At 35.1% G+C, this 27,663-nt stretch overlaps 1 protein-coding gene across 1 annotated transcript; it reads left to right on the top strand.

The window, feature by feature from the left end:
* Positions 1-1,414: 1,414 nt before the first annotated feature.
* On the top strand, positions 1,415-27,428 carry Smp_142950 (hypothetical protein; the record flags this gene model as incomplete). The annotated part of the gene is made up of 18 exons (XM_018799905.1): positions 1,415-1,465; positions 1,498-1,548; positions 1,581-1,717; positions 1,756-1,823; positions 1,855-1,923; positions 3,464-3,675; positions 7,915-8,057; positions 9,866-9,933; positions 12,393-12,531; positions 13,444-13,525; positions 15,230-15,289; positions 17,082-17,200; positions 19,101-19,192; positions 20,317-20,754; positions 21,775-22,097; positions 24,755-25,003; positions 27,089-27,214; positions 27,411-27,428. The coding sequence occupies 18 exons, from the start codon at positions 1,415-1,417 to the stop codon at positions 27,426-27,428; spliced, it is 2,445 nt and encodes an 814-aa protein (XP_018653772.1).
* Between the last annotated feature and the right edge of the window lie 235 nt (positions 27,429-27,663).

Raw genomic sequence — 27,663 nt, 5'->3', positions numbered from 1 at the left:
AGTGGACTTGTTTAACTGAAGGTTTACGGTCATGCATCCGCACCAGATCACGTTGCAACACGGCGTGGGACACAGCTCATACGTTACAACAGCCAGTTAAGAACGAAGTCTCTCGATATATTGGTAACGAATCAAATATATCTTTCCTATCTCTCCTCGTCTGACTTCTGGTTTCTATTCGACTGGGAACGAACGATTATAGAAGATACTACTGGATGCTAGTTGCAAAACTAGAATATCCGTTGTATCCTCAGTCTGTACCTTACTGGTATGATTAATAACTCTTTTCCTAAATCCCGGGTATGATGCAGGTTCAAACACAGTACATCCCAGCAACGTTTTCACGGAGTATGGGTTTTTCCTCCCACCCAACCTCTGGTCAAATACCCAGTGGGCTTCCGGGACGTCACAACAAATCAGCAGTAGGTCTTCTCCAGAATCTAGACTATTTAATGGCACATCACCCAAATGCGGCCACTTCACTGGGCTGTTCATTGCCGACCTCGTTGGCTTATGCCCTGATATACGTGACACAATCAGAGCTCCATCAATCGTAACATGCTCAGACTGATCTAAAGAATATACTTCAGAACGCGCCTTCGTGATCTTTGTTCTTCTGTTACCACCTACGGTCTGAACTACCACTGACGCCTGGTCCTCCTTCAGCCCGAGCGATCTCAAACAGTCTGACATTTTATTATCTATACCAGCCCATCCTACGAGGTAATCAGGGGTGTGGTTTGGTAAGAACTTTTGATAAAAACACTCACTGACAGGATCTTGTATTTACAGATAAAGGTTAAACTATTACAATGGTCTCGTAGTATGACCAAGGTAAGATGTCTCAATAAAGTACCATCATTGACTTCAATTGACCTCAGCCGGCTCTTATCAAATGTACAATATCTATTGTAAGTTCTTTAAGTCAAGGCATGTTCAACTACAAGGACAATTTCATTGGGAACCCATTGTCACTACAGCCGTGTAATTTAAAACAGACACTGCCAAATACATTTGTTTAGTCAGGCATTCTGGTCATATAGCATAGCAAACCACCCGAGACACTTCTAATATACCTTAGGTTGTAAACACAGTTAGTCCACGTTTTTTGCCTCTGCAAATGATAAGATATATTTTCCTTCCGACCACTCTTATCATTTTTCATCATTTTGTGCGTAAAGCATTTTAAAGAGCATGAGATTGACACTATCCGATTTGACGCAACCAGAATAGAATAGCCGTTTTTAGTGCTTACAAAAGAGTGATATCTGGCTCTTTCGAGTAGTGTCATGTTCATTTGAATTGTCAATGTTCGACGTAACTGTTACCGTTGATATTGAACTATTGCTTTGTATTTCCCTCCACTCTCATGGACCAATCAGTGCCATAAGGGGGACCGAGGTTATTCAATAAAATGGATGTACCTGCAAAGTCTGGCGGTGATGAACCTGGAGTTCTGAAAGAGGTAAAAGTGTTCATATCCAGTAATGCTTGAAGGTTGACTGCTATATTTCCCCAGCTTTGCAGAAACAAATCCTATTGCTTTTGGTAGGTCATTTATATTACGTTTCTATATCAAGTATAAAAATCGAGAGAATTATCACACACTAGATAACGAGTCAATTAAAGAAGCTCGTATTAAGCCGAATCTTGATTTGCTTGAATTTGTTGTTAGGGATGGGCGGAGTTCTTGTGTTGAATCTGTCGGTGAGCAGATGTATGTATATGTTTTTTTCAATATTATCATTCTTTAAGAGACACATATTTACTTCGGTCAAACACCGTCACATTTCCGAGGACGTTACTTGGGTACTTTGTCAATGGTAAGCTGTATACCTATGTTTGATGTACTAGATGAATGCCACTTCATACCGCTTAAACGAGACGCTTTGGTTTTGGATACGTGTAAAGAAGCAGTTAAAGGTATGAATCTTTTTGTTGGAGTCTTAGCCATCTTTGTATACCATTATGTCTATTCAGAAGTGAAAATACCTCATATTTTGTTTCGATAACTTTTGAGTTGGGGATATAGATTCACCACCGATTTTGTAATCAGCTTTTGGGCTGCACTTCAGGAGTAAGATTGAAGGAGTGCCGTTTACTTTGTTTCTGTGCAAAATGTTCCTCTTTTTACTTCTATTCATCTCAGATGCATTCTACTAGCTGAATATAACTTACTGAGATAATCTTATAATCGTGTTTATTTTTCATAACTACCACATCTCATCAGTTTACATTATTCATGGATATGCGAGACTTTCGTTGAAACTCTCAGCTTGGTTTGAACAGTCAAGTAGTACCTGGCTGTCACATAATAATCACACTTTTAGGTCCAGCACATATATTGTCCATTACATTACAAACCATTACTGGATGCTACATACAACTTGGAAGTATAATATGGCGGGAAAGACTTAGGCCTGATAATCTAGTCTCAATTAATTAGAAAATAATCCTTGAAGTTGGTTTTATAAACGTATTTGTCTTTGTGTGATTAATCTGTCTGTAGACTTGTTGTTTTATACAATAAATCTGGCCTTTGAATCGGCAGTTGTCTTTCGTATCAGTTCATCCAATAGGTCATGTCAATACCCTCGTTTCATGATCAGTCATCACATGGCCATGTCGTATCATTATAGGTCATTTTGGTGACTGACATTTAAGTGGTGTTTCTTTCATAAAGTGCGTTTCTGCAAAAGATTTCTGCCTCACACAACTAACGTTTTTTAAGCCTCTTCATAGATACTGCTTTTTTGATCCTTTTGTACATTATTATTATTTAGCATTCATTCTGTAATTAGGCATTATCTTGTTGGGGTGATCTAGAAAACTTCTCACAAATGACAAGAAAGGCTCAGGAAACACTGAGAAGCATTTTTTTCCAATCAGCGTTCACTAGAAGTTTTGCCAGAAACATCACGAAAGTGGAAAGTCACATGTGAAGTTTCTGATTGGCTGATTCCTATACTGCTACTATGTTTAGTAGCATTCCAGAATTTTTGGGAAAACCCAAAGACTTCTAAAATACTATAAAAGCCCTGTATTTTCTGTACATGGATGGACCTTTGGAGTAAAGTGCTTCTCTCATATTTTGGGCCTTTTCTCTCGTGTTCAAGTTGCTGTGTAGATTTAGCTTGGGGGTTACGAGAATAGCTTAGGAACCGAGTGTAGCGTTCAACTAGCAGGACTCATCACATTTACTAATCTATTTCTCCCCTCGTATATTGCGATTTGATGCTTTTAGTGCCGGTCTCTGCATTTGTATTCTTACCTATGAAATAGACGTTATCTTTTTTACCTATCTTTTCTTAGCTATTCGGATATCATTTATTTCATTGACGAATAAATTTTTTTAGGGACTAATCTGATTTATTCATTATTAATTAGTTAACGAAGTACGTTTAGAATATTCAAAACTACATTTCATATGATCGTTTCTGTTTTCTTTCATAATACTTTTCAGTTGATAAGACAAACCAGAATTCTGATTCATCAACTTCAACTCCTGTGGCTCCTGCAGCGTTCGTTTCTGCCCGTCTTAGGACTGCCGATGCAATTGCACTACGAGGTCCTATGGCGAGTCGTCGTAAGCCTGCAGATAGTGATCCTGATGTTATATTTCTGAAACAACAGGTCCAAGCACCATGGTGTCCAGTACAATATAAACGATTTATTGTAGGTTCAAAATTAATTAGTAATATTTCCTGTGCCATTTCATAATTTAGTCTCGTATGATTAGTAATTTAGCTTTACAAATAATTACTAATCAAGTACTGTGTTTAGTACTTAGTAAGTACTTGGTATCAATGTACATGGATTTCGTATCTCCTAGAAGCTCAGGAAAATTAACTTTGAGCGAAAGTAAACACTTATTCACTGCATGAGAATCAAATCAAAAGTCCCCAAAGTTTATAAAAAAGTTAAGATTGAGCCCAGGACAGGGTTGAATGAAGAATGCTGGTGGCTGTCCTATTCTCCTCCATGAGGAGTAGCAGGCGTAAGTAAGTAACCAGCCACAACGTAGGACGAGACACATATATGCATCGGTTCCAGTTGTCGTACCTCGTTAGCACAATAAGATGAACACCGGATTCATATAAGTAGTTACTTCAATGATAGTAATATATGAAACAAAGATTGCGGATAAGGAAGAAAGAATTAGTTCGTAGAAATTAAGGTATAAAGTAATTTTAATCTCACGGCTTAAGGAAAAACAAATAGTATATACACCTACGCTATTGTGGTCGATTCTGAGCCATGTCACTCAGAGTCTAACCATTGGTTACGACAGTCGTGCGGACCCCAACCAAGTAGTCTGCATCTACTAACATGGCTCAGCTCAAATGCGACAAATATTTCTAAGACATCTTTGATCAAATAATAATAACTTATGAGTATCTTCTACTCCTAATGGCCATGTTTCGCAGCCGTAAAGTAGAACAAATTTATTTTATTTATTATTTAAACACAAATATTGGTACAAGGAAGCACCAGATACATATGCGCCTCACAAGTCTCATTCGATTTGTTACTGTCCAGGTGCCCAAACCGAAGCAGGTGGTTTTCTTAGGGGGTCACACCTACAGCCTTTGACCTAAAGGTCTGATCCACAAGAGAGTGAAGCATCGTGAGGAGATGCAGTCCCATGGTAACCGGTGACCAACGATTGATTCGTACGCCATTTGTTACTTCAGGATACTGGAACCCATGTGTACCATTGGTTTGGAATGAGGGGTTTTCAACTCCCCTAGGTGAATTTTCCGTGTCCACCAACCCGGTTAATGCGCCGGACATTGGCTTTTCGTCCTCTTAATTTTGTAAACGACACCCTCGCCACGAGAGGGCAGTGAGCAGGACTTCCCTGGCAGAGGCTATATACGCGTGGCCATGTGAGAGCATTTGGAGAGGGAGAGCGGACTCTTCTGACTCTCGGCCGTACCAGGGCATTTTGGGGCAGTAGAACAAAACGAACTGCCGCACAGTATACTCGTCCTTTCATTGATAAACGGGTATCTCTCCTTCGCGATAGGTGACTTAAGTTGGCAAAAGCCAAACGAGCTTTTTGAATCCATGCAGAGATTTCTTCAGACATCAACCCATTAGGGCTGATGAGACTTCCAACATAAGCAACGTGTTCGACTACTTCACTCCCTATCCTTAGGTCTATGGTCAAATCGAACAAAAATGGAGATAGTGGACAGCCTTTCTGTACACCAGTTAATGTCGCAAAATCAGATGACAGTTCTCTGTAAGCTCTGACTCGACTGGTGTTGTTTGAGCAAAGAGCATTCACAAGGTTTATGTACTTCTGAGGTACACCTTTCAATGACAGACACTGCCACCCAGCCCCTTGGTCTGCAGAGTCAAATGATGCTTCAAAGTCACTTACACTTGATTCCTTAATTTTAGTTTCTTTTATTAATCTGAAAAGCTGTTTGGTTTTACCTACAACCGCTGCCTTTTTCATCTCTTTTGCTTTCGTTCCCCATCATTGCTCACAGTCGTTCCTTAAACTTTTGGTTAACACAGATCTGATTTGTTTTCGCTCCTTATCATGTTCGGAGCCTGATAGGATGCGTTTACGAGTATCCATCAGTGCAATAGACTCAGTGGAAATCCACTGGTTTTTCGTGACCCTTTGGTTCAATTCACTGATAGATGTCGCTGCTGTTTTCATAGCTTTTCGTGTATCTTTCCAAGCAATGTTTGGGTCAGCCTCGTTTTCAGCATTCCTGGAATTCACCTTTGCTTGTATCGTCTCTGAGTTCAACTTTAATGGGTCTTTTTAATATGGCTTTTCTGCATTGAGTGAGGCGCAAGCAAATGCGTGCTCTTATTTGTGCATGATTAGTCCAAACAGGTATTCTAGAACGAGCGACAGTCTTCTATCAAGCCTCTCCAACTATGACTGATGGCAATATGGTCTATTTGAATCCATCGTTGGTTTGGTGCAGGAGATTGCCATGTTAGACGATGTCTCTTCTTATGCCTAAAATAAGTGCTTGTTAAGAATAAACGATTGTCTGAGCACAGTTGTAACAAGTCACCATTGTCTATTCACTTAGTCGGAATACTAATATGCCCACCTGAATGTCCTTCTGTTTGGCTTAAGCTACCTACCTGGGCATTAAAGTCACCTGCTACGAGTACTATATCTGAGCGTTTAGCTTTCTGAAGAGGTTCAGAAAGCTTTCTGTAAAGGTCATATTTCACTTCATCCGGGCTGCACTCAGTGGGAGCGTAGGCAGAAACAACGAAAAGGCAACGACGTGTGTCCCTATCCTCCCGAGTCCTTACGGAGCCATTTAGTCGAACAGCGGTATGGCAACTCGAACTGATGTACGTACGTACGAAGTTCTACGTTGTGACTGACTGATTGAGTCGAACAGCACATAGGCGACTGTTAACGGGGATCCACTCTAGTAGTTTGTCCCGCCCTCGTACTTAGTGCTATGCCTACACCCGCCAGTCCATGAGAACTAGCCATCGGGTCTTCAGATACACGGAGGGTGCGTCTTATCGGCTCTTCGTTTTGGCGAGGTGAGGTCAAGTGAATGCCCACACTAGGATTCTACATGTGTGTTTCGGAGACACAGCATACATCAGTGGTATGATATTCTAGGGTTTTAGCTAAGGAGGCCTGCTGATCGATTTGACATAGAGTGCGTACGTTGAATGCGCCAGTGTGTAGTTTGGAGCGAGGTTTCAGTAGCCTTGGGACAGTATTTCGCTCACTAAAATCGTTGGCTATGGTGACACTTGATGAAGAAGTCAAAAGAAGTTTAGTGTTGAAAGTCGAGGCGGAGAATTAGTAGGGATCGAAGAGGGAAATTGATTATGAATACAGTGCTGTTAGAGGTATGGGGGTGGTTCTCACTTCCAGGTTGCCCACACAGTGGAAGGGTTCTTCTAGTGATACCTGGAAAGGAAATTGGGTTATAGTCAAAGTTTTTTGATAAACGAAACAGATTTGTGTCGACAGTAGAGGAGACTATTTTCAGCGTACTTTTAGTCTTTGAATTTTATTCCTACTATTCACTCAACAGTTCTGTTCTGGTTATGTATCCTTTTTACTGAAGTGTTGTCTTTGTAAAGCTTATATTTCGTGCTTTTCATAGTACTGTGGTGTGTGCTAATTCTACGAATAGATATAAGTAGTATGTTTTCAGGAATTGGAATTTCGATGCTTACTGACAGAAGGGGAAAATGAGAAGAGTAAAAAAACCAGTTTGAGTAACAACAGAAATAAAAGGACGAGGAAGTTTGTAAAAGATAATTCAAGGAAGATGTGCAAATGGTGTATTCAATGTATTGTTTTTCATATATTACAAATTCAGTGTGTGATGTTGCATAATACAATAGATCGGTTTACCCTGCATAAACTCTTCATTCATTATAGTACTGATTAGTAGCATTTCTGAAATGAGTTAAGTCTCTCACTTTATGTAAAGCCAGATAGCGTGACTCGTATTTCTTAATCAATAGGGTGGTGATTCAGTGATTAAAGAAGTTGTATTCCAACTATTTGATCTCCGATTCAAACCTCCCCCTACCTAATTTGGTTTCGGCACCTGATTATTATTCTTAGCATTCACGTGAGAAGTGTAGCTCAAAGCCTAGTACATGAATCTTTACTTTATAAATGAGTGGGTGTACCATTTATAAATTGTACGACAGCTATATATTCTACGAGGTTTAAGTGGCGTAAATGTTTCTTTTAACAATTGTTGTTCAGTGTGTACTTCATTTTCACTAGACTAAAAAACCGGCTACAAAGTATCAGTAGAATGTAACTAATGTTATTTGTATTCATACATGAATAAACTTATTTTGAGTAAAGTAAAATAAAAACCAATTATTTGGCTATAATTTCAGGTGATTATAACAGCTGTGTAAATCATTTTATTTTATTAGCCTAGTGAAGCTTTTGAAAGGCGTATTCCTTTATTGTATTCAAATGATGATATGCCAGAATTGACTAGAAATCGTGTAACAGGCCCAAGTCAAGAAGAATATGTGAACAGTTTGTTAGCTTCAGTAACACCACATGTCGTTGAGTAAGTATAAAAATCATTGTGTTTTTCTTCAACTTGATTTTAATTATTATGAACACAGAACATCATTTTCCGTTTTGTGATTCCTTACAATTTCAATGGTAATAATGAAAGATTATTTAATTTATTTGAACACATAAACATTGGTACAAGGGGTACCAAATACTTATGCGCCACTCAATAACAATGAAGTCGTGAAGAGATGGAGAATGTAAAGTGAGTATGATAGAAAGAACAAGGGACAGAAATCAGTGTATGGGATTGAAATGAGTAATAATAATGGAAGAAACAGTTCAGGTAGCAAAAATATAACCAGGGAGAATTCTTTCAGCTTAGAAAGTTACGTTCATTTTTATGAAGAAAGTAAAAAAAAGTTACTGCAGGATCGCTACAGGCTTCTATTCTGAGCCATATCTGATAACATCTCTGGCCACTGTGTTACACCATCTCTCGGGTCCCAACCAGGGAGTCGTGAAGGGCTAACAAAAGCCAATTCTGTACAGCATTCCTTCATACCATGTCATAAACTGACCTCCTCTCAATGGAAAAAATCTCACTCAATTCTTTCAAATATTGACTAGTAATTTCCTATGTTGATAAAAAAGACCAGTACTCTGGTCTTCACTGATTATCGAATCCTACTGTTTTTGAAACATGATGTGGTCACTAAACTAAGTTACACCAGCATTAAATCAATATGCAGAATATGTGGCTTGTTCATTATAAATATGGAGTCAGTTCTCGATACGTCTATACAAATCCTTTGGTACTCAGATGGTATTACTAGTTCACAAATACACAATGAGCGTGGTGCGTAGCCCATCACTAGAGAATGTAAATTGTTTTTGTTGTACTAGTCAGTTACCACTTTACAATAAATTGGATTTTCTTATCGGATTTTCGGTGGGAAAATTTAGATGAAATCCCTTAAATTAAGTCTCGTTTTTTTATTAATCCAACAAGATTAAGGTGATTCATTGCCCTACCGAGATTTTAATTTACATTCTCCACTGCACCAATTGATAACCTATTCATTTCCATTACTTTAAGCTAGTAGGTCTAAACCCCAATAATAAAAATAGATTGTCATACCAGTTCGTGACAGTAGGTGTAAGACTTAGAGACATTATCTTCTTGTTAATTTTCAACAAAAATACCTAACTATTCTTAAACTGTTTGATGTAGATTGTTTCACTAAATTTCAATCTTTGTGTGAGTAGTTGGCTAAAAAAGGGTTTTTCAGCATATGTTATACAGAAATAAATACTTTACCATTTTTGAGTTCATACACGAGTTTTTCCCATAGGACTGGTTTAACGTTAATACAATTTATCGTAAATGGTGACATAATGGTCTAAGCACTTGGCTTTAAAATAATGAGTTGCAGGTTCGAACTCCGCTCCTTACATTTTGATTACGAGAACGTAACGGTTATTTTTGAGTTCCACAAAATAGTATTACTTAAAGCCTAGATCATAAACCTGTACTTGATGTATGATGAATTCAAAACGTTGAGTACTTGAATTAGCTTTACTTTCCACATGTACCAGGTATTTCTCTACGTTTTACATGCCAAGTACCATCTTGTAGGTTGAACATTCAGATTATACCAACTATGTCCTTGTGCTATATATATATATATATATATATATATATATATATATATATATATTGACTATTTTTCTTGGATGCATTAATCGCTAGTATGTTTTATTATCCTTATTTCTCTAATCAGTTAAGTTATGCTATTGACTAGTATTTATAATGTTTCACCAATGAATAATATATACTTTGTTCATTTAATTTTTCAGTCGTAGTCGCACGGAGCCTGTTAAACTTCCTACTTTGGGAGAACTCATTCAAACAATAATGATAAAAGGTAATATTCTTACTGTTAGTTATATATGTACAGAACATTAAATATGATTTTTGTATGTGAAGATATAGTTGGTTTGTTTAGTGTAACAAGAATATTTTTCAATACGTTACTTACTCTTTTCGATCTTTAGTTAATTATTTGTTAACAAATGAGTAAATTAGGCATACTTTCCTCGATTGAACATTTTTTACATTGAATCTAAAATCTAAAATCTTGAATATTCACATATTCAGCTAGTTGATTTAGTGATACCGTCTTTTGATATCCTTCAAGTTGGGTTTTGTGGGTTGATTCTGTGAGCAAACCATCAATTTAATCACTGTTGTCCTAACGGTTATGCATTCGCCACGATACATGAAGGTCATGTATTCGATCTCTGACAGAGTCTTTAGTGCATACTTTTGGGTAACCCTATGATAAAGCAAAATAATTATTCATTGCTATCTGGTTTCCAATAATACTATAACTGAGATCAATCTGTGACGAACACAATGTACAAATCCGTTAAATAATCATACCAATACGGTGAGTTTTCTTTGCAGCATTTTTAATTTGTTACTTCTAAAGATACAATCATCATTTTACGGGGCAGATTGTGGTTAGAGATTTCATAAGGATGAGTGGATTGTCTGGACCCAGATATTTTTGTAATTACTATAAATCAAGTTCTTACAGGTGTTCAATGCTCTGGATTCAACTTTTTAACTGGATAATTTTTGTTGACTTTTAAAGTTACATCATTACGTAAATGAAGTGATCTGTGTTATCTGAAATGTGATTGTCTGTTACCGGTAATGTGTATACTTAGTATCTGCACTCAGATTTTATTGTTGAAAGTTGTAAGGTTTGTTTGTTTCAACACTGTAAGTCGGCAAATAAACTAACTGATTTCATCTTGTTCAGTTTCTGCTACTAAATGAATTTATTTTGAAAATTTTCATAGTATGAATACACTAAGCTAACAGTTTTCATTTCACATTCCATTGTTTTTGATGCATAATTTAATGAAAACTAATCAATTCATTGTACTTTTCATTACTTTACTTCAAAGTGTAAGTTACTTTGAGGACCTGTAAAATATTGTTGAAAATGCTAAATTAGAAGGGGTTTTTTGTGGAGATTTCTGTATTTTCATAGTTGAAACCATGAGTCGATTGAAGCTAGACCACTATGGAAAACCTGGAAGCACTGGACGGCCGTTTCGTCCCATTATGGGACTCCTCAGCAGTGCGCATCCACGATCCCGCCCCGCGAGAACTTAACCGATAGACCACTGAGTCGGTATCCAACTGTGTTAATGTCTAACTTCAACCAATCCACAAAGTTGAGCAACCGTTCACCAATTGTCTTCAGTGAGTTGTTATCTCACAACAGACCTGGTTGAACTCCAATGGTCACTGCCTCCCACTAGAACTCCAGGACATGTATCTGAAGTCAGTCACTAGTGAGCATATGATCATAATCAGAAGGGGTTTTTTGTGGAGATTTCAGTATTTTCATAGTTGAGTTCAACCACGTCTGTTGTGAGATAACAGCTCACTGAAGACATCTGGTGAACGGTTGCTCAAATTTCGTGGATTGGTTGAAGTTAGACATTAACATCGTTGGATGCCGGCTCAGTGGTCTATTGGTTAAGTGATCTGGAGCGAGATTGGTAGGTCCTGGATTCGAATCCCGCGAGGCGGGATCGTGGATGCGCACTACTGAGGAGTCCCATAATAGGACGAAACGGCCACCCAGTGCTTCCAGGTTTTTCATAGTGGTCTAGCTTCAATCAACTCATGATTTCAACTATGAGAATGCTAAATTCTTAAATATAATATTAGGTAGAAATCATTTTTTTTAATTCACGTATTAATTTGGAGTAAATTTTATTCATCGAATTTTCATCGGTCCTAATTGATTCCTGAATGTTTCTCAAATTGATAGATTTTCTGACTAATAATTATTGGATTTAGTTTAGTCAACTTTAATCTAATATAGTTTTTCTGGGATCTTCAGTAATACATCTTCCTTATAAGACCTCTTTTCCATCAAATGTGGTACTTTTATTTTTGAAATATAGTATGTTAGTTGTTCAGTCTATCTAGTTCACATAGATCCCATTCTTTACTGGAAGAAATCGCATAATCGTTCGTAATCTCCAAATACCGTTTCCAATCCCCAATATACGACAATTGTTCAGGGGAGATAAGGATCTTAACCACGTCACTACCTTAATTAGATGTGTCAACATTCTATTCGAGCTTGGACTGATTCATCAAAAAAATTGTCATTTGCTTTGTCCAACTAAATGTTCTCTGAGTCGGCTTTATAGACTAATTTATACATACCACCTTACCACTTCTAAACCCTTATTTTCTGTTTTTTTTATGTAAATATAATGTTTAATCCTAGAAACGTATCTTTAATCTTTTTTATTTTTATTTTTTTGATGTTATTTCATTATTATTTTATAGCACAACTTATTCGATTCGACAAATTAGTTATTTGTTTACGTGAACGCTTCAAAGATCCACATTCAGTCACTAATACTAGTGTTTTGCAATACTTACCGACATTCGCTGTTCTACTCCGTGGATGGTGGGTCGCTAAAAGGTAACCAAGTGTTTCCATATATCCATAAGATGCCTTTTCTTAGTATTATTAGTTATTTGAAAGTAGTAGATAAGATGCCCTGTTACGCACCACCTAACACTCGTCAACAAGGTGTAACTAAAATCTTAAAGAAGTTGGTACTCACTATAGGATTTGAGCCCCCAAATGCCCTGGTACGGCCGAGAGTCAGAAGAGTCCGCTCTCCCTCTCCAAATGCTCTCACATGGCCACGCGAATATATAGCCTCTGCCAGCGAAGTTCTACTCACTGCCTTCGCACAGTGGCAGGGGTGTTGTTTACGAAATTGAGAGGACGAAAAGCGAATGTCCGGCGCATTAACCGGGTTGGTGGACACGGAAAGTCCACCTAGGGGAGTTGGAAAACCCTGATTTCAAACTAATGGTGCACATGTGCTCCAGTATCTTGAAGGAAAAATGGCGTATGAATCAATCGTTGGTCACCGGTTACCATGGGACTGCATCTCCTCACGATGCTTCACTGCCTTGTGGATCAGACCTTCAGGTCAAAGGCTGCAGCTGTGGCCCCCTAAGAAAACCACCTGGTTCAGTTCGGGCACCTGGACAGTATCACAGCCCTCACACAAATCTCATTCAATTTTTGTGGTGCATATATATCTGGTGCCTCTTTGTACCAATATTTATGTGTTTAAATAAATAAATAAGTAGGATTTGAACCGTGGTCGCTTCCGTACAATAATAATAACACTTTTATTTTTAATATTTAGTATCAATTTATATGAATATTTGTCAATCTTTAAACGAATAGTTTTACAGAAATTAGGCACTGAGTGTATTTGAAGACATTATTTCCAAAAACTTATATTTGAAATAATCTCGGGAGTTGAATTCTAAATATTTTTTTTCTGTATTTGTCATGTATTTTTTCTTCCAGTGAAATAATTTATCCTCCAAATTCATTTAGTGAACATAGTGGTACACCAAGTGCAATATTGATTCGGGCACGTGATTATATTGTAGGTTTCATTTTGTAATATTCTATTCGTTTAAAAAAGTTAAAACTCTAAATGTTTATATTGGAAGAATAAGAGTTATGGTAGAGATTATTTAATATAACGATAATTTGCATCACAAACTGACTCCATCTAGACAACCATAGGAAACAAGGAAACGATGGACTAGTGTTTTGTTCCAATATGGTACATCTTAGCAGTAGACATCTATAACCCTATCGAGAGTTGATCTCAAAAGATGTAGAATTCTGAGTTGGCGCATCATTATTTTTCTTGATATTCAGTGCTAGCTTGTATAGGTTTGTGATTCAGAAGGCAGCTGAACATGGCCAAATAAAGACAAGAAGTCTTGACGATTTTTCTCGAAAAAAACCATTATTTACTGTAGTATTATTTCATTTTTGTTGATATCCGCTTCTTGTACAACTCTTGAAACATAGTTTACATCAATCTACTTCTATGTTTAAATTCATAACTATAAGATAACCTCGTCAACTGCACTTTTGAACAATTTAGTCGAGTTACATTTTTCTTTAGTTTCGGTTGTGTATTTAATCTATATTACTAGATGTAAAAATATCAGTTTCCTTATCAACATCTAATTATAGTTATGTCTGTCAAATTGCTAGCGACTTTTAATTCTATCGATGATTACCTCTTATTGAATTGTTTGTTGCCAATAGGCACACTAAAAAAAGTTCACCACGTTTGCTTCATAAACGCTCATAATTGATCTAGGGCTAGTTATGAACCATTGTTCAAGTGAAAAAGATCGAGCGATATTTCTCTAGTCTATTTACTTTCTCGTTTCTTTATTTGATTTTGGACGTAATCTTAAAGTTACCAACTTCTCCAGAAGTATTTGATTTGAACTATTACCCAGGGGGGGGGTTCCATCGATCTGGAGTGTGTGTAGATGGCATATGTCTTTTTCTTTAGATTCCAAGTATTTTTTTTGTTTCATTATCTACTTTAATTACGGAGATTAACTTGGAAATCTATCCTTTTCACTTATCCTAATGAGCTAGTGGATGACACTCTCAAAAATAATATAATCTGATTGTGCCAGTTTACTTGTCTCATCAAGTACGCAAGCAAAATATCCACCTACCTATTCAGCGGTCAGTATAATTTGTTCGGTATTACTTCATATATGTAAAAGTAGAGTGTGTGCAAGTTAAAAGTGTTGAATCGTAAATTTCGTCTCAGCATTATTCTTCACTTATAGTGAGAAATAATAATACTGGATAAAATTGGTAATTTGGTTAATGATGTCGGGAATCTTCATCAACTTAAAATACTTGTTACTTATGTGTCTATTAAATGTCAACCACAAAGCACTATATTGTCTTGCATAATCATATAAAGCTTTTGTTGAGAAGTAACTTCAGTTGAACATTTGTTAACCAAGTACTGCTTTATATATAATTTATACTCACTACTGAGGAAGTTTTCATTGACTTGTATCGCTACAATATATCACATGAATTTGTCCAGTTATAAAGTGTCATTTGTTATACTTTAACTTGGCTAATTATTCAGTAACTTGCTAACCTTAGACCGATTTTGAAAACAATTCTAATTATAGAATGAATCAAAGTACATCAAAGCACTTATTCTTATAAATAGTCGAACTAAAATAAATTATTATTCTAGCGTTCTATAATCTGTATATATTATATGTATATCTCTATCGTTTCTTCTTAGATGGCTGTATTTCATCGAGGTGAACATTTAACTCGTAAAACTATTTCATGCATGACTAAGGTAGGTTAACTAGTAATTTTTATACTGTTAATTTTAACTCGATAGAAAATCTAATTAAAATATTGAATGAACTCGTTACAGAGCTTGAGTTTATGAAAAAACATATGCAAGTATAGAATAACAAATATAGCAGGACTTTGTCGTGAACAAGGTGATCTTAAGTACTGTTAAAGATGTGTGGACGGTTGACACTTTCAGGTTGCCCACACCGTGGAAGGATACTTCCTCGTGATGGGCTTGATGAGGAAACTGGATTGCTACTGGTCTTAGAGATCAGGGAGGATAATTTTAGAGCACAAAAGACAACTGCTTAAGGCTGGTCATACCCACTCTTTTATGACTATTTTCTGATAGGTCATAACTTTAAAGACTTTCTTTAGCGATGGAAAATGGTGAGACAGTTTGAAGTGTACTTTTTACAAGGGCTAACATTTCCTAACCCTGTCATTCTGTTGTAAGATGTTAGTGTCTCTATAGATGCTAGTTGTCTGAGCAGTATGCCGTACTGCTGTGACACCCCAGTACAACCGACGACATGACTTTTCTGTTGGATTATGAATTTTCTGTTTTTATCTTACCATTCTCCGACTAACTTACCGGGGATGGTCGGACTTTAAGGGACAAGTGTTTCATTCAATACTTTTCGATTAGATCATAGCGGAAGAAATCCCGAACCATCATGTCAAGGCAGCAGCTATGGTCAAGATTTAAATATGGGTTTAATACATCTAAACTATAACAATTCATTTTATTTACTCTGCTAATATTTTTAATCACCGTTCATTTCCATTATGACATGAGACCCTTCCCTATTCCAATGGTCTGGAATTATTCATCTGTCTTAAATCAGCAATGTTTAATTTTTAATTTTTTGTTTTCAATTTAAATTCCATCACTTATTTCAGCACATAAACATCGGCACAAAGGGGCTCCAAAATATACATGCGCCACATACAGCAGTTACCATTTAATTTTTGTTTGGGCTGGGATATTGTGTAGGTGCTCGAACTGAAACAAGTGGTTTTCTTAGGGGGCCACGCCCCGGACTTTTGACTGAGAGATCTAATCCACAAAGCAATGGAGCAACATTACTAGATGCGATCGCATAGTAGTCAGTGACCAACAACAGTTTCATACATCATTTGTTCCCTTAGGATCCTGGAGCTCATGTACACTATTGGTTTGAGATCAGGTTTTCGCAACTCCGTAGGTGGACCCACCGTACCTACTTACTTGGTTTAAGCGCCGGACATCCACTTTTTCTCCTCTCAGTTTCGTAAACAGCACCACTGCTGCATGAAGGCAGTGAGTAGGACTTCCCTGACAGTCGACCCACTTGAAAAGTGTACTCGATGTTACTCTAGGCCGTCAGTTGTATTGATGTTAAAGTTATAAGTTATCAAAACAATAAAATTAATAAATTACTATTTTAAAATGTTTTCTTTGCACGCCAATTTACTACTATGGGACTAAACCATAAGTACCACTGTGTAATTGGTTGTGTGTGTTTGGTTCTTTCTTCAAAAAGGGAACTAATCTAGGATATTAGACAGTTGGAAGTTTTGGACAGGAAACCCTATACCTACATGTCGTACTAGTTGGCACTTGCAAGGCGGTCGTGCGTACCTGTTATATTTAAGGAACTGATGCTCCTTGGCTCATTTGAATTGTCTTCACTAATATATTGCCCTGAAGCATGATTTCCTCATTGAATTCAAGTTCACTTTAATTTTCTATGTTTAATTAACCAGTTGTTTATGAAATAATTATATTTTCTTGTTGTAATATCTAGGTGCCTACTGTTGAAGCTACTGAAATACTGAAATCTTTAGCTTGTAAAATGTCAACTACTCAAAAAGGTTGTGCAAATCATTGGAAATTTTATCCGACCGATTATGATTTTATCAAAAAGTAACTATTTTATTATTCTGCTTTTTTTGTTTTATTCGTTTAATACTCGCCTTCTGTACGTCATCGAAGTTACATAATACTTATAAAATACACGAGCCTTGCATAAATACCGATTGTACGTCAGTTGATTATCCACAATATATATGACTTTGCACAAATCTTATCTGTAGGGTCGCATTGCCACAGGTCACGAGCATAATTATGAGAAATTAGCATAATGCAAAATGGGTCTGTGCTACTCATAAGTAACTCGTTTTTGTCGTACAATTTTTTCCCTTATATTTCATTGGTAATTGTAAGTTATCTGTGTTCCCCTGTTGATTGCGATATTTTTTATTTATCCCGCCATATTGAACTGACCATCTTGTGCTTTCCTATACTAAGGATTGAATATTGCTACTGAATTTGTCTCCTTGAATATGAGCGTCTTAACTTAAGCTGATAATTGTTTTTTCAGAACCACTGCTGGGGAGTCCCACAATAGGACGAAACGGCCGTCTAGTGCTTCTTGGTTTTCCATGGTTGTCTAGCTTCAATTGTCTCATGATTTCAACAATATAAAATTGCGATAAAAAAGGTCTTATCAATAGTTAAACGTTGGAAATAAGAGGTCAAACGTGGGTAAATAGACTTAGAATAGTCATCACAAAACATTAAAATCATTACGTAATAAGATGTAAATAATTAGATAGTGAAGAATACAAACGGAAAGAGGCGGGAAATTACAAATAAATAACGGATATGAAAATAATGCTAATAATAACAAAATTAAAAATAAAATTAAAAAAAATATTAATGTCACTTGTTAAGTTATATCCGGCCATGGAAGGGATAGGGGGGTTACAAATTTCTTCTGTACATATAAATTGGGGTGAAATGTACGAATTCCTATGGCTTCAGCTGTATGAAGGAAACGGGAACGAACTCCGTTGGGAAATGATGGAGGTATACGATAGATCACTCGAAATGATTTCGATTTATCTACTTTATGACCACTATCAACTAGATGTGCCAAGATAGAACTGCGTATTGTTTTTATCTGGTCCTTCCCAAACCATGCTGGTAGATATTCACCCATTCGTTGGTTAAGTTGTATAATAGTACGTCCGATATAGCTATCTCCACAGGAGCAGCTGAACTTGTAAATTCACATAGAGGAGGCCAACCCAGGTATAGCTGGTCGATTCGAGAAAGTCGACGCAAGATTAACTGCGTAATTTGTTATTTTCCGCCTCTTTCCGTTTGTATTCTTCACTATCTAATTATTTACATCTTATTACGTAATGATTTTAATGTTCTGTGATGACTATTCTAAGTCTATTTACCTACTTTTGACCTCCTATTTCTAAAGTTTAACAATTGATAAGACCTTTGTTATTGTAATTTAATATTCTTACTACTATCAGTACACTTGTCTTCCCACTATCAAATTGTACTTTTAAGTATTATGTGCGGTAACGTATTCTATTTCATTATAATTAATTCACGATATTCTAGGAACGGTAAAACATTGTTAATAAGTGAAATGAAAGCAGTATAAAATAGAATAACCCTTGTATTTAATCAATGATGGATAATGGCTAGCAGTGGAATCCAGGACGCGCGTTTCGTCCCATTCGAGACTCGTCAGCTGGATGTTTACGCAAGCAAAATATCTACAGTAATTCACTATAAAATAGTTTTTCCCACAATCTAACAAATCGAAATATATTTTTATTACTAATATTTACTAGTTGCATAAATGCTACAACCTATAGGATTTCAATCATAGTCAGTATATATTCTTCATTAAGTGTGTATCCTTATTTTTTCTTTTTTTAAAAAAAAAGTTTTTCAAGCGTAAATCAACTACATTCACAATCCTATTTTTCTTCCTTTTCTCTCTCTCTTTCTGTCTTAGATATCCAGATATCGTACAACAACAGCAAGTTGCTTGGGAAATTCGCATTCGTCAATTGTGCACACAGTTAAAACTAGAACATCTCGTATCGGGTATGCCTTCGTTTAATATAATACATACTTTACACATATACAGTTTTATTTACAATACGCAATATTTGCCCTAAGTATTAATCAACGTCATATTCGTCTAGTCGTTAACGTAGATCGAATTCTACTGATCACCTTCAACTACTTAATATGCAGAAGTAGTGTTGATGATGTGGAGTAGTCACTTTAACTAGTGGTCACACTGCAACTTGATCGATACAATCCGATTAGTGCTAAAAAGTAGATAAATACAACACTGGTTACTTCCAAGTAATTGTTCAGTACAAATATGTCAGTCCTACAGAGAAACCATTTTCACTATGAATATAGCCCAGTAATGACGACTGAGTGACACAGATTTGAATATTACATAGGGCATTAACTTTATCAAGAATGCAGATAAACTTCGATAATGAGTCCCAAATAACACTAAACTGAGGTTAAGACCTTATAAATACTTAAAATCCATAGATAAAATGTAATGTAATTGTTAAGTGGATAGTGAGAATATATTCTTAATGGGTGTTTATGTACTGTTTCTTAATTAGCACTCACAACTCATCACAGGAATTACCGAAAAAATACTTTTAATTTGGAAATAAATTGATTTTACCTGTCTAGTTTACATGATTGTGTACTAGTTTTCCAGCTGCATTTTTCACTTGAGACACTTAGAGGTACTGATCGGTCAGTCAAACCAGATTTGATTAGGCCAAAATTCACACCTATTGTTTATGGATGTAGTAGTGTTGTAGTATGTTACTAATTGGCCAAGTACACGTTCATGTATTTAACTTCTAGCCACGTTATTTGTATGAGAGTTAATGCTACTACCTACGTGTTCAGATTGAAATAAAACGGTTCGCGTTCGAACCTTCAACTTGTTGATTAAAAACTGAGTGGTTTGACCCGACCCATTCATGTAAATAATTGATTTTGTATTGGTTTGTGTTTTTATAAGGTGTTTTGGTATCAATGTGAGTCACCATTATGCCATTTAGTCTCCAACTGTCTTGTCGCTAGCTCTTTGTTGTACATGTTTTTCATTTATATAGTGAGGCTTAATAGCATATTCATTTTACATCACACTCTCCTTTATGTAATTTTTATTACTTTTCTATTTTAAGATGGAGTCCGACGTAAACGTAATCCTGGACAACACTCCGGTGAAAGTGGTTCAGACTCTGACACTGGCTTCAAATCACTTGTTTCAGGGGTACATATTTCAACTCCAAGTAAAAACACAAATCGTAAACGTTTACGTCAATCAAGTGTATGTCATACAACTGATACTGAGAAAGATGCCACTAATTCATTAAAATCACCTGATCGGAAACGTGTACGAACTCAAAGTCTTTCATCGAGTTATTCCTCTGGTTTATCATCTCCTCATCCTACTTCTACTACTACAAAATTATCTTGTCTTCAAACAGATGTTGTATCATCAAAGTTTTGTACACCTATCAGTCCACCACCTGTTAAAATAAATTCTCCGAAACTAAAAGTAAATAGTACACCTATTTCTTCAGAGCCTCCTGATAATTCATCAACTTCATTAGTATCAAGTAAGTTATATATATATATATATATATATATATATATATCCTTATAGTTAAAATAGTCCAAGTGTTTGCACAAGATATTAGCTATCTGAACTCAGTAACTCAGTTAATAACGAATTAGATGTTCAAATCGAAAGATACTGAGTTTAAGTCTCAGTGAAATGCAGGTACATTTAACTGACGAGTCCCGAATAGGACAAAAAAGGCGTCCTGGACTCCAATGCTAGCCACTATTCAACTTTATCAAAATCTAAACCAATTGTTGTATTGTTAATAAGTTCAATTAATTATTGTTTTATCTATGATATACTATTTCTCCTTTTTCCCTTACTGATTGTAATGGATGGCTTAAGGTGAAATGAGGATTTTCATCGTTTGACTTTCTATTCAGTGTGAATAATTGAATTGTTTGGATTATTCAACTACTTTTTTAGATTAATGGTATATCACATTCTAGTAATATAGAATATGTTTGTAGTGAATTAGCTTCCAGATAATTCCTTAGACTTATGTCACCCTGATAACCATTATTAAATAAATCTAAACGGTTTATAAATTCAGAAGACAACACGAAGCCCCAACTACAGTTTATTAATGAATAATAGCACAGATCACTAAGTCACAAACACACCAAGCAAATTCGATCAGAAAAGCTAATGCGCGTATGCGTGTAGGCTGTTACATGTAGTCATGCCTACATGTTCATGCACACATGATAATAACAGTAACACAAAGAAATGGATAAATTGTCACTGTTCGAACAACACTGTCTGTTAAATAAGTTAATCGAAGGGCTTGACAAAATAAACCGTAAGCAAACTTAAATGGAGTGAAGTGCTATATGTTACTGTAAGTACTCCGCTAAAACATTTATTAATTTCTGTTCGATTCGTTTTCGTTATTTTTTTTAAATCTCAGATTCAGTTAGTAATCAGACAGTTGCTTGCAAACTGGAACCTGATGCTCCGGAGGATCCTAATCCTGGTATCTCTGCTGCTGCTGCAGCTAGTGTTTCTGATTCAGAAATGGATGAAATCAAGCCTAAACTTTCACCACCATCTCATGATTTATCTCAGTCAGCTATCATAGATAACTGTCACAATGATATCAATGGTAATATTGAATTATCTAGTCAAACAGACCTTGTTGGTAATCGTATTGATTCGCCGTGTACACCTTCACAATATATTAATAATACTATTATGGACAATAACAACAATGATTTAAATTTTGACAATAACAATGAAATACCAGAATTATTAATGAATAATTCAATTAATTTTGTAAAAAATGTTTTAAATACTCAACCAATTGTAGCATTGTCAGCATTAACAAAAATCTATCAGGTTAGAAATACTGTTTTTCTCCTTAATTCAATTGTTTCCGAATACTTCTTTTTCGCTGCTTCCTTTTATTCTTTTCTGTAGTATATACAGCTTCCCTCTTATCTTACTTTTTACTAAAGAGGATTATATCAATTTAAGGTATTATAATTAACAGTATTCTTAAGTAAAATCTTTCTTTGTTGTAGCTAAGGTGAAATGTACACATATGTAAAATGTTAATTATTAACCAGTTCCAGCCTTAAAATGTTTGAATACCACACAACCTAGTTTTCTGTTAAATAATGCAGATTAAAAATATCAACGAAACACGACTTTCTTTGATGTTACCGAATAAGTATGAATCCTGAGTTGAAGCCATTTTATCGGTTAAGAGTAATAAATGAATTTGCATGATACAATGATCACATAATTATGAAAATGTCTAAATTGTGAATTGAGTGAGAAGCCTTGATGGTCCTTTGAAAGTAGTAGTAAAGCTCATGTACCTGAAAAGTTATGGGAGTCTCTGTGACAGTGTTGCAGACGAGCTCAATCCGTGCATAGTACGGGATAAATTTCCATATACGATTCTTAACCACCTTTATAACGATAGAGTCATTTGCATATCTTTAATCAGATGTGCGATTCAATAATATAAGCATTTTTGTCATTCGCCAATGAGATTCAATCTATTTAAACTGAGGTTGTCAGATATTCGTTATCGCCTAACGATTTATAATATTCGACGGCTGAATCGTGTAAGTTACAATGGGATGGAGTGCAAAATTTTTACTGCTAATTATTCAATACGTGTTAACATATTGAAACGCTTTTTTCAATGACTAGGTTACACTTTGTATATTTTGTCCCAGTGGTCGGACATTATTTACCGATTTTGGTGTAGTTGTAAAAGAAGGTGATCAATATATAACATAATGTAGTGTGAATGATAGTTGTATTATGTTAAGAATTGATGACTTATCGCAACTCTGTTCATTGAGGCGTGCAATTAGTTAGCTTTAAACGTTATCTGTCATACTATGGTCGAATATTTGTCAACCGTCGTTGTCGTCAGTACTGTTCTTTCTATTTTCACAAAAATCTACTTAGTCTTCATTGTCATTTGGAAGCTATTTGCACTAGATCTTCACTAAATTCCAACCTTTTTTTGTATTGATAACATATTTCCAAACATATAATGATATCCAATGAAACACTGTGTTTGAAACACTTATGGTATTAATAATTTTCTTCCTTACCATGTGTATTCCACAGTAAAAGAGCATATCAGTGTTAAATAGCCACTGATTTGTAGCTTAAATATTATAGTTGTATACCTAATCTGGATTACATGTAATCATTATTGTTCTTTCTTCAAAATGTTTACCCAACTTATTTGTTTGTTTAACTCAGATGAAACGCAATTACTGGTTTAAATTGTCATATTTACAAAAATTAGCTCATGTTTAAACAAATATACAAATATCCAAGAATTAAAATAAAATTAAATGTTTATATAACACCGCTATACATTTTGTTTTAAACGTTCTTTTAGCTTAATGTAACTTGTTTGAAACAATCTTCAAATCTAATTGACTTATGTATCATTGAATACAGTTTCACAAATTTATCAACTTATCTACCTTATATGCTTGAATCTACTGTACTGGTGAACTGGTTAGTTTGTTTGGCAAGGTTTTCTTATGTGATACAACTCATCATGGGTTAAATCTTAAATTGATGCAAATGTAGGCGTCAGAATTAGACCAAATAGAGAATTGAATTGTATAGAGAGTTAAAAATTATTCTACAAAGTCATTAAAATTTGTGTCTCTGTTGTTGACGAGTTTTAAGCATTATTTATTAAAAATAAAAACTTCACAAACAGCTTAGTTAAATGACTGGAATCAGAATCATATTAAATAATTATACTAGTGTTGAGAATTAATAGCGTTTTGGTGAATGTAGCTGTCTCTTATTGTACACCGTCAATCTCCGTTGTTCACCGTCATTTTGTTGTAGAAAAATACACTTTGTTGTATACTTAACCCATGATCACTATACACACAGTCATGATTTTACTGAATACGTCAATAGCAATTTAGCATTCTTTGTGTACATTAAACTATCTTCCTCAACCAGTTTATCACTCTACTTTTCTTTATAGGCACTAAATGTAAGATACTGAAGTATGTATCAGTATGAACATCATGCGGTGACGAAAATTACTCGTGTCGTTTTATACAGAAAAACTGTCTCTATCATATCTATGAACTGGATTCGTTTCAACCTCATTAATTGCCTACTGCAACATTTTTACGAATCAATTAATTACGTTATAATTGCAATTTGATGAGATTGTTTTTTGCGAGATGATATAATACTGAATCATTTATAATTTATAGTTCACATCAAGGACTGGCCCATGGTTAGACAACCAATAACGATAAGAAAGCACGGAACATCTCATCTACGGATCCCATCGGTCACCTCGCAGCGAACACTTAATTATTTAGACCCTTTCGTCTACATCCGGCGGTTTACATTTCTAACTTCAATCCAGTGCTTCATGCTGTTCAATAGTTATCTAACTAGTGTCAGTCCGTGATGTAAACTCTGAAAGTCAGTAATATCCCTAAATCCTACAATATATATGCATATTTATTTATTTATTTCAGCAACAGTTAGGTAATTTTGATGCAAATTTCTATTCTACACTTTGGAAGAATAGTCCACCACCTCCTCCAGGCTCTGAAAGTGAACGTGAATTGTTGAAAACGTATCTTTTAAAAGTTTTACATACAATTGATGCACGTCAATTAACAGTTTGTTGGCCAACTGTACCAACAGCACTTGAAGAAGAACCATTATTTGTAATAAAAGTAGCTGGTCCAGAATGTGGAGCTGTCAGTGAACCAATAGCACAAGTAAAGTGTTGTGTCAATCCGTACTTTACATTTTTGCTTTATTTTTTACTGTCATATATATATATATATATATATATATATATATATATAATATCGCCGTTGAAATTTATAGCCTTAAGATGAAAGTCGAAAAGTAACAAGTGATCCATACTAAGGAACAAATTTGAGGATAGTCTTTTGAAAGCCTTTGATGCAATTTTTTCTATTAAATTTCAACTACTCTCTGAACATTAAAGATTTCATTCACTCTCGGATTTGAAATGCCAAGGAAAGAGCAAGAGGAAAAGTGAACAGACAGCTCAACACCCATACATGATGTATTTACATTCAATGAGTAAAACAATTTACAACAATTAGAAAAATAGTAACACAGATCCATAACGTTTGTACTATTGGAGGTTCTGTAATATAAACAATGCTGAAGGTGATTTACCTTGGTATTTTTCTTCTGATCTCTCTTGATCTTCTCATGTTTTCCGTTTGATTTATATAAAGAGGCTACATGCTCTTAACTTTATTCGACATTTTTATGATTTGTAAATTATTGTATATTACCTATTATCTTTAATATTCCACGTTATTCTTTCCTGTGCTTTTGAGAAAAGATTTTGCTATATTGTAGAGTGATGATGGCAGTTAGCAGTAAATGTGGTAAATCTTTTGATTTCATTATGAATATGGTTGCGGATAGAAATTAAAAATCTTGTAAACTAGCAAATGTCATCTTAACTGATACTAACCGTTAACTTTATTCACATCTTTCTACTTGTATATATTCTGGTATAACGAGTTGCCATGCACCCAAGCAGAGGTATAAAGGCTCTACAATACCTTATCTAGCAAATATACTATGCGACGAAGAGGTTTTTAGAGTTGACCTTAGTCAATAACTTGTATTCTTAAACATGTTGCTAATTAAAAGTTGTATAGGTTCTTATCTTCTCAAAAATATCCAGCTAATTAAGTTTATTTCATGTATAAATGTGTTATGCAGTTATCGATTATTTTTTCTGTTCTTTTTTGTTGAAGAAACTTGTTTAAATACTTTGTGCCAAGAACTTCATATTTCAATAAACATATAATATTAAACATGACCATTAATAGTATTGCTACTACTACTTATAATAATAGTAATAATAAAAAAAAGCCAGTTCGTTGATAAAAACAAAAAATTGACCTAATAAGACTTCGAATGGATTGCACAGTTCTTGTGGTGAGGAAACAACATCTCAGTGCATGTCTGTAACGTACAGTACACAGATAGATGTATAAACATTTTCCGAACGTTTTATTTAATTACAGTTAATATTCAAGGATTATTATCACCAACCTGCTATGTATCTAATTTTTTATAAAAATCCGCATCAAACACTATGGTTACTTCATTTTTGAGTGGTTTGTTGAGTTGTTTTGTTTTCTTGTATTGACAGAGACTTCATTTTTATCCTCGGAATATTGCTTTTACTCACTGAGTTCTACGTATCTTTTTTAATGGTTTAAGATTTTACTAGTGTGGGAAATATTTACTCAAGAGTCTCTTTCTAAATCCTTTCTGTTGTGAAAAGGCAGTGTTGCTACACCTGCTGATTTCCTGAAGGAAACACACTACTGCTATTACACCCTTATCACGACTCCACACTGCGACTTTGAATTTGCTGCTTTTAATCGCACGGTTCCTCAACCGACTTGTCTTAAATGGTAGTATATATCTATATATACCAAATATAGTTTCTTATATTTGACTTTGAACCACGTTCTTTTGTGTTAAGGCTAACAATACCGCTCGTTAACTCAAATCAGAACAGGTTGAATAGAGTTTAAATCTCCTAGGGATTACTGAAACAAATACACACTTCTTTTCATATGAATTGGTTTGCTATAAGTTAATTCATGAACTGGCTGGTGATTTTAAATTGTCAAATATTCTTCATCATCGAGAAGTTAATTAAATAAGTTAGTACCGTGTGGTTCTTCTAATTTAAATCCATCTATTCTTTTGAAAAATAGGAGTTTGTCAGTTGAATATTTATTCTTCAATAATACCATTATTAAAAACTTTTTTTTTCATGAAAATCATATTTCTAGTTCCGTGATATAATCTTAGCACTTTATGAATCTTTGCCAAGTTTCAAAATGAAAGATTTACAAGAAAAATGTCCAGTCTTTCCGCCAAAAGGCATGTCTGATAAAGCTATGCGAACATTCATTAAAGTAAGTAGCAGTATATTGTGATTGTAATTTTATGATTTAGGTTATATCCTTCTTGGCTTTTGTAACCCTTCTTTTATTCAATTACAATATTTTCATTTTCTTTTCGTTTGTACAAAACTCGGAACTAATTATGTGAAACTGATAACTAGGATCAGATGGTCTCTATATTTGACTTAATTTTCCTCTATTAATTCAGGTAAAAAACTACGCCTAGGATACAGTGATTTAGGAATCTAACATTTTTATTTATCACTCGTCAGTCTAATGATTATCATTATTTTTGGGACAATAAGTGGGTTTCCGTATGATACTGTTTGAATCTGTGCCTTTCATATATATATGCTTACTACTGAAATATTTACTAGTAGGCTAATAATACTAACTAAATTTTAGTGGCTCTCACATCTCAATAACCTCAAGTTGTTTGTTTGTCCGTACGCTAGTTCCTT

The sequence above is a fragment of the Schistosoma mansoni genome, chromosome W (assembly GCF_000237925.1).
Source record: "Schistosoma mansoni strain Puerto Rico chromosome W, complete genome".
NCBI lineage: Eukaryota > Metazoa > Platyhelminthes > Trematoda > Strigeidida > Schistosomatidae > Schistosoma > Schistosoma mansoni.
The sequence above is the reverse complement of the archived record's forward strand: the minus strand, read 5'-3'. Positions and strand labels throughout refer to the sequence as shown.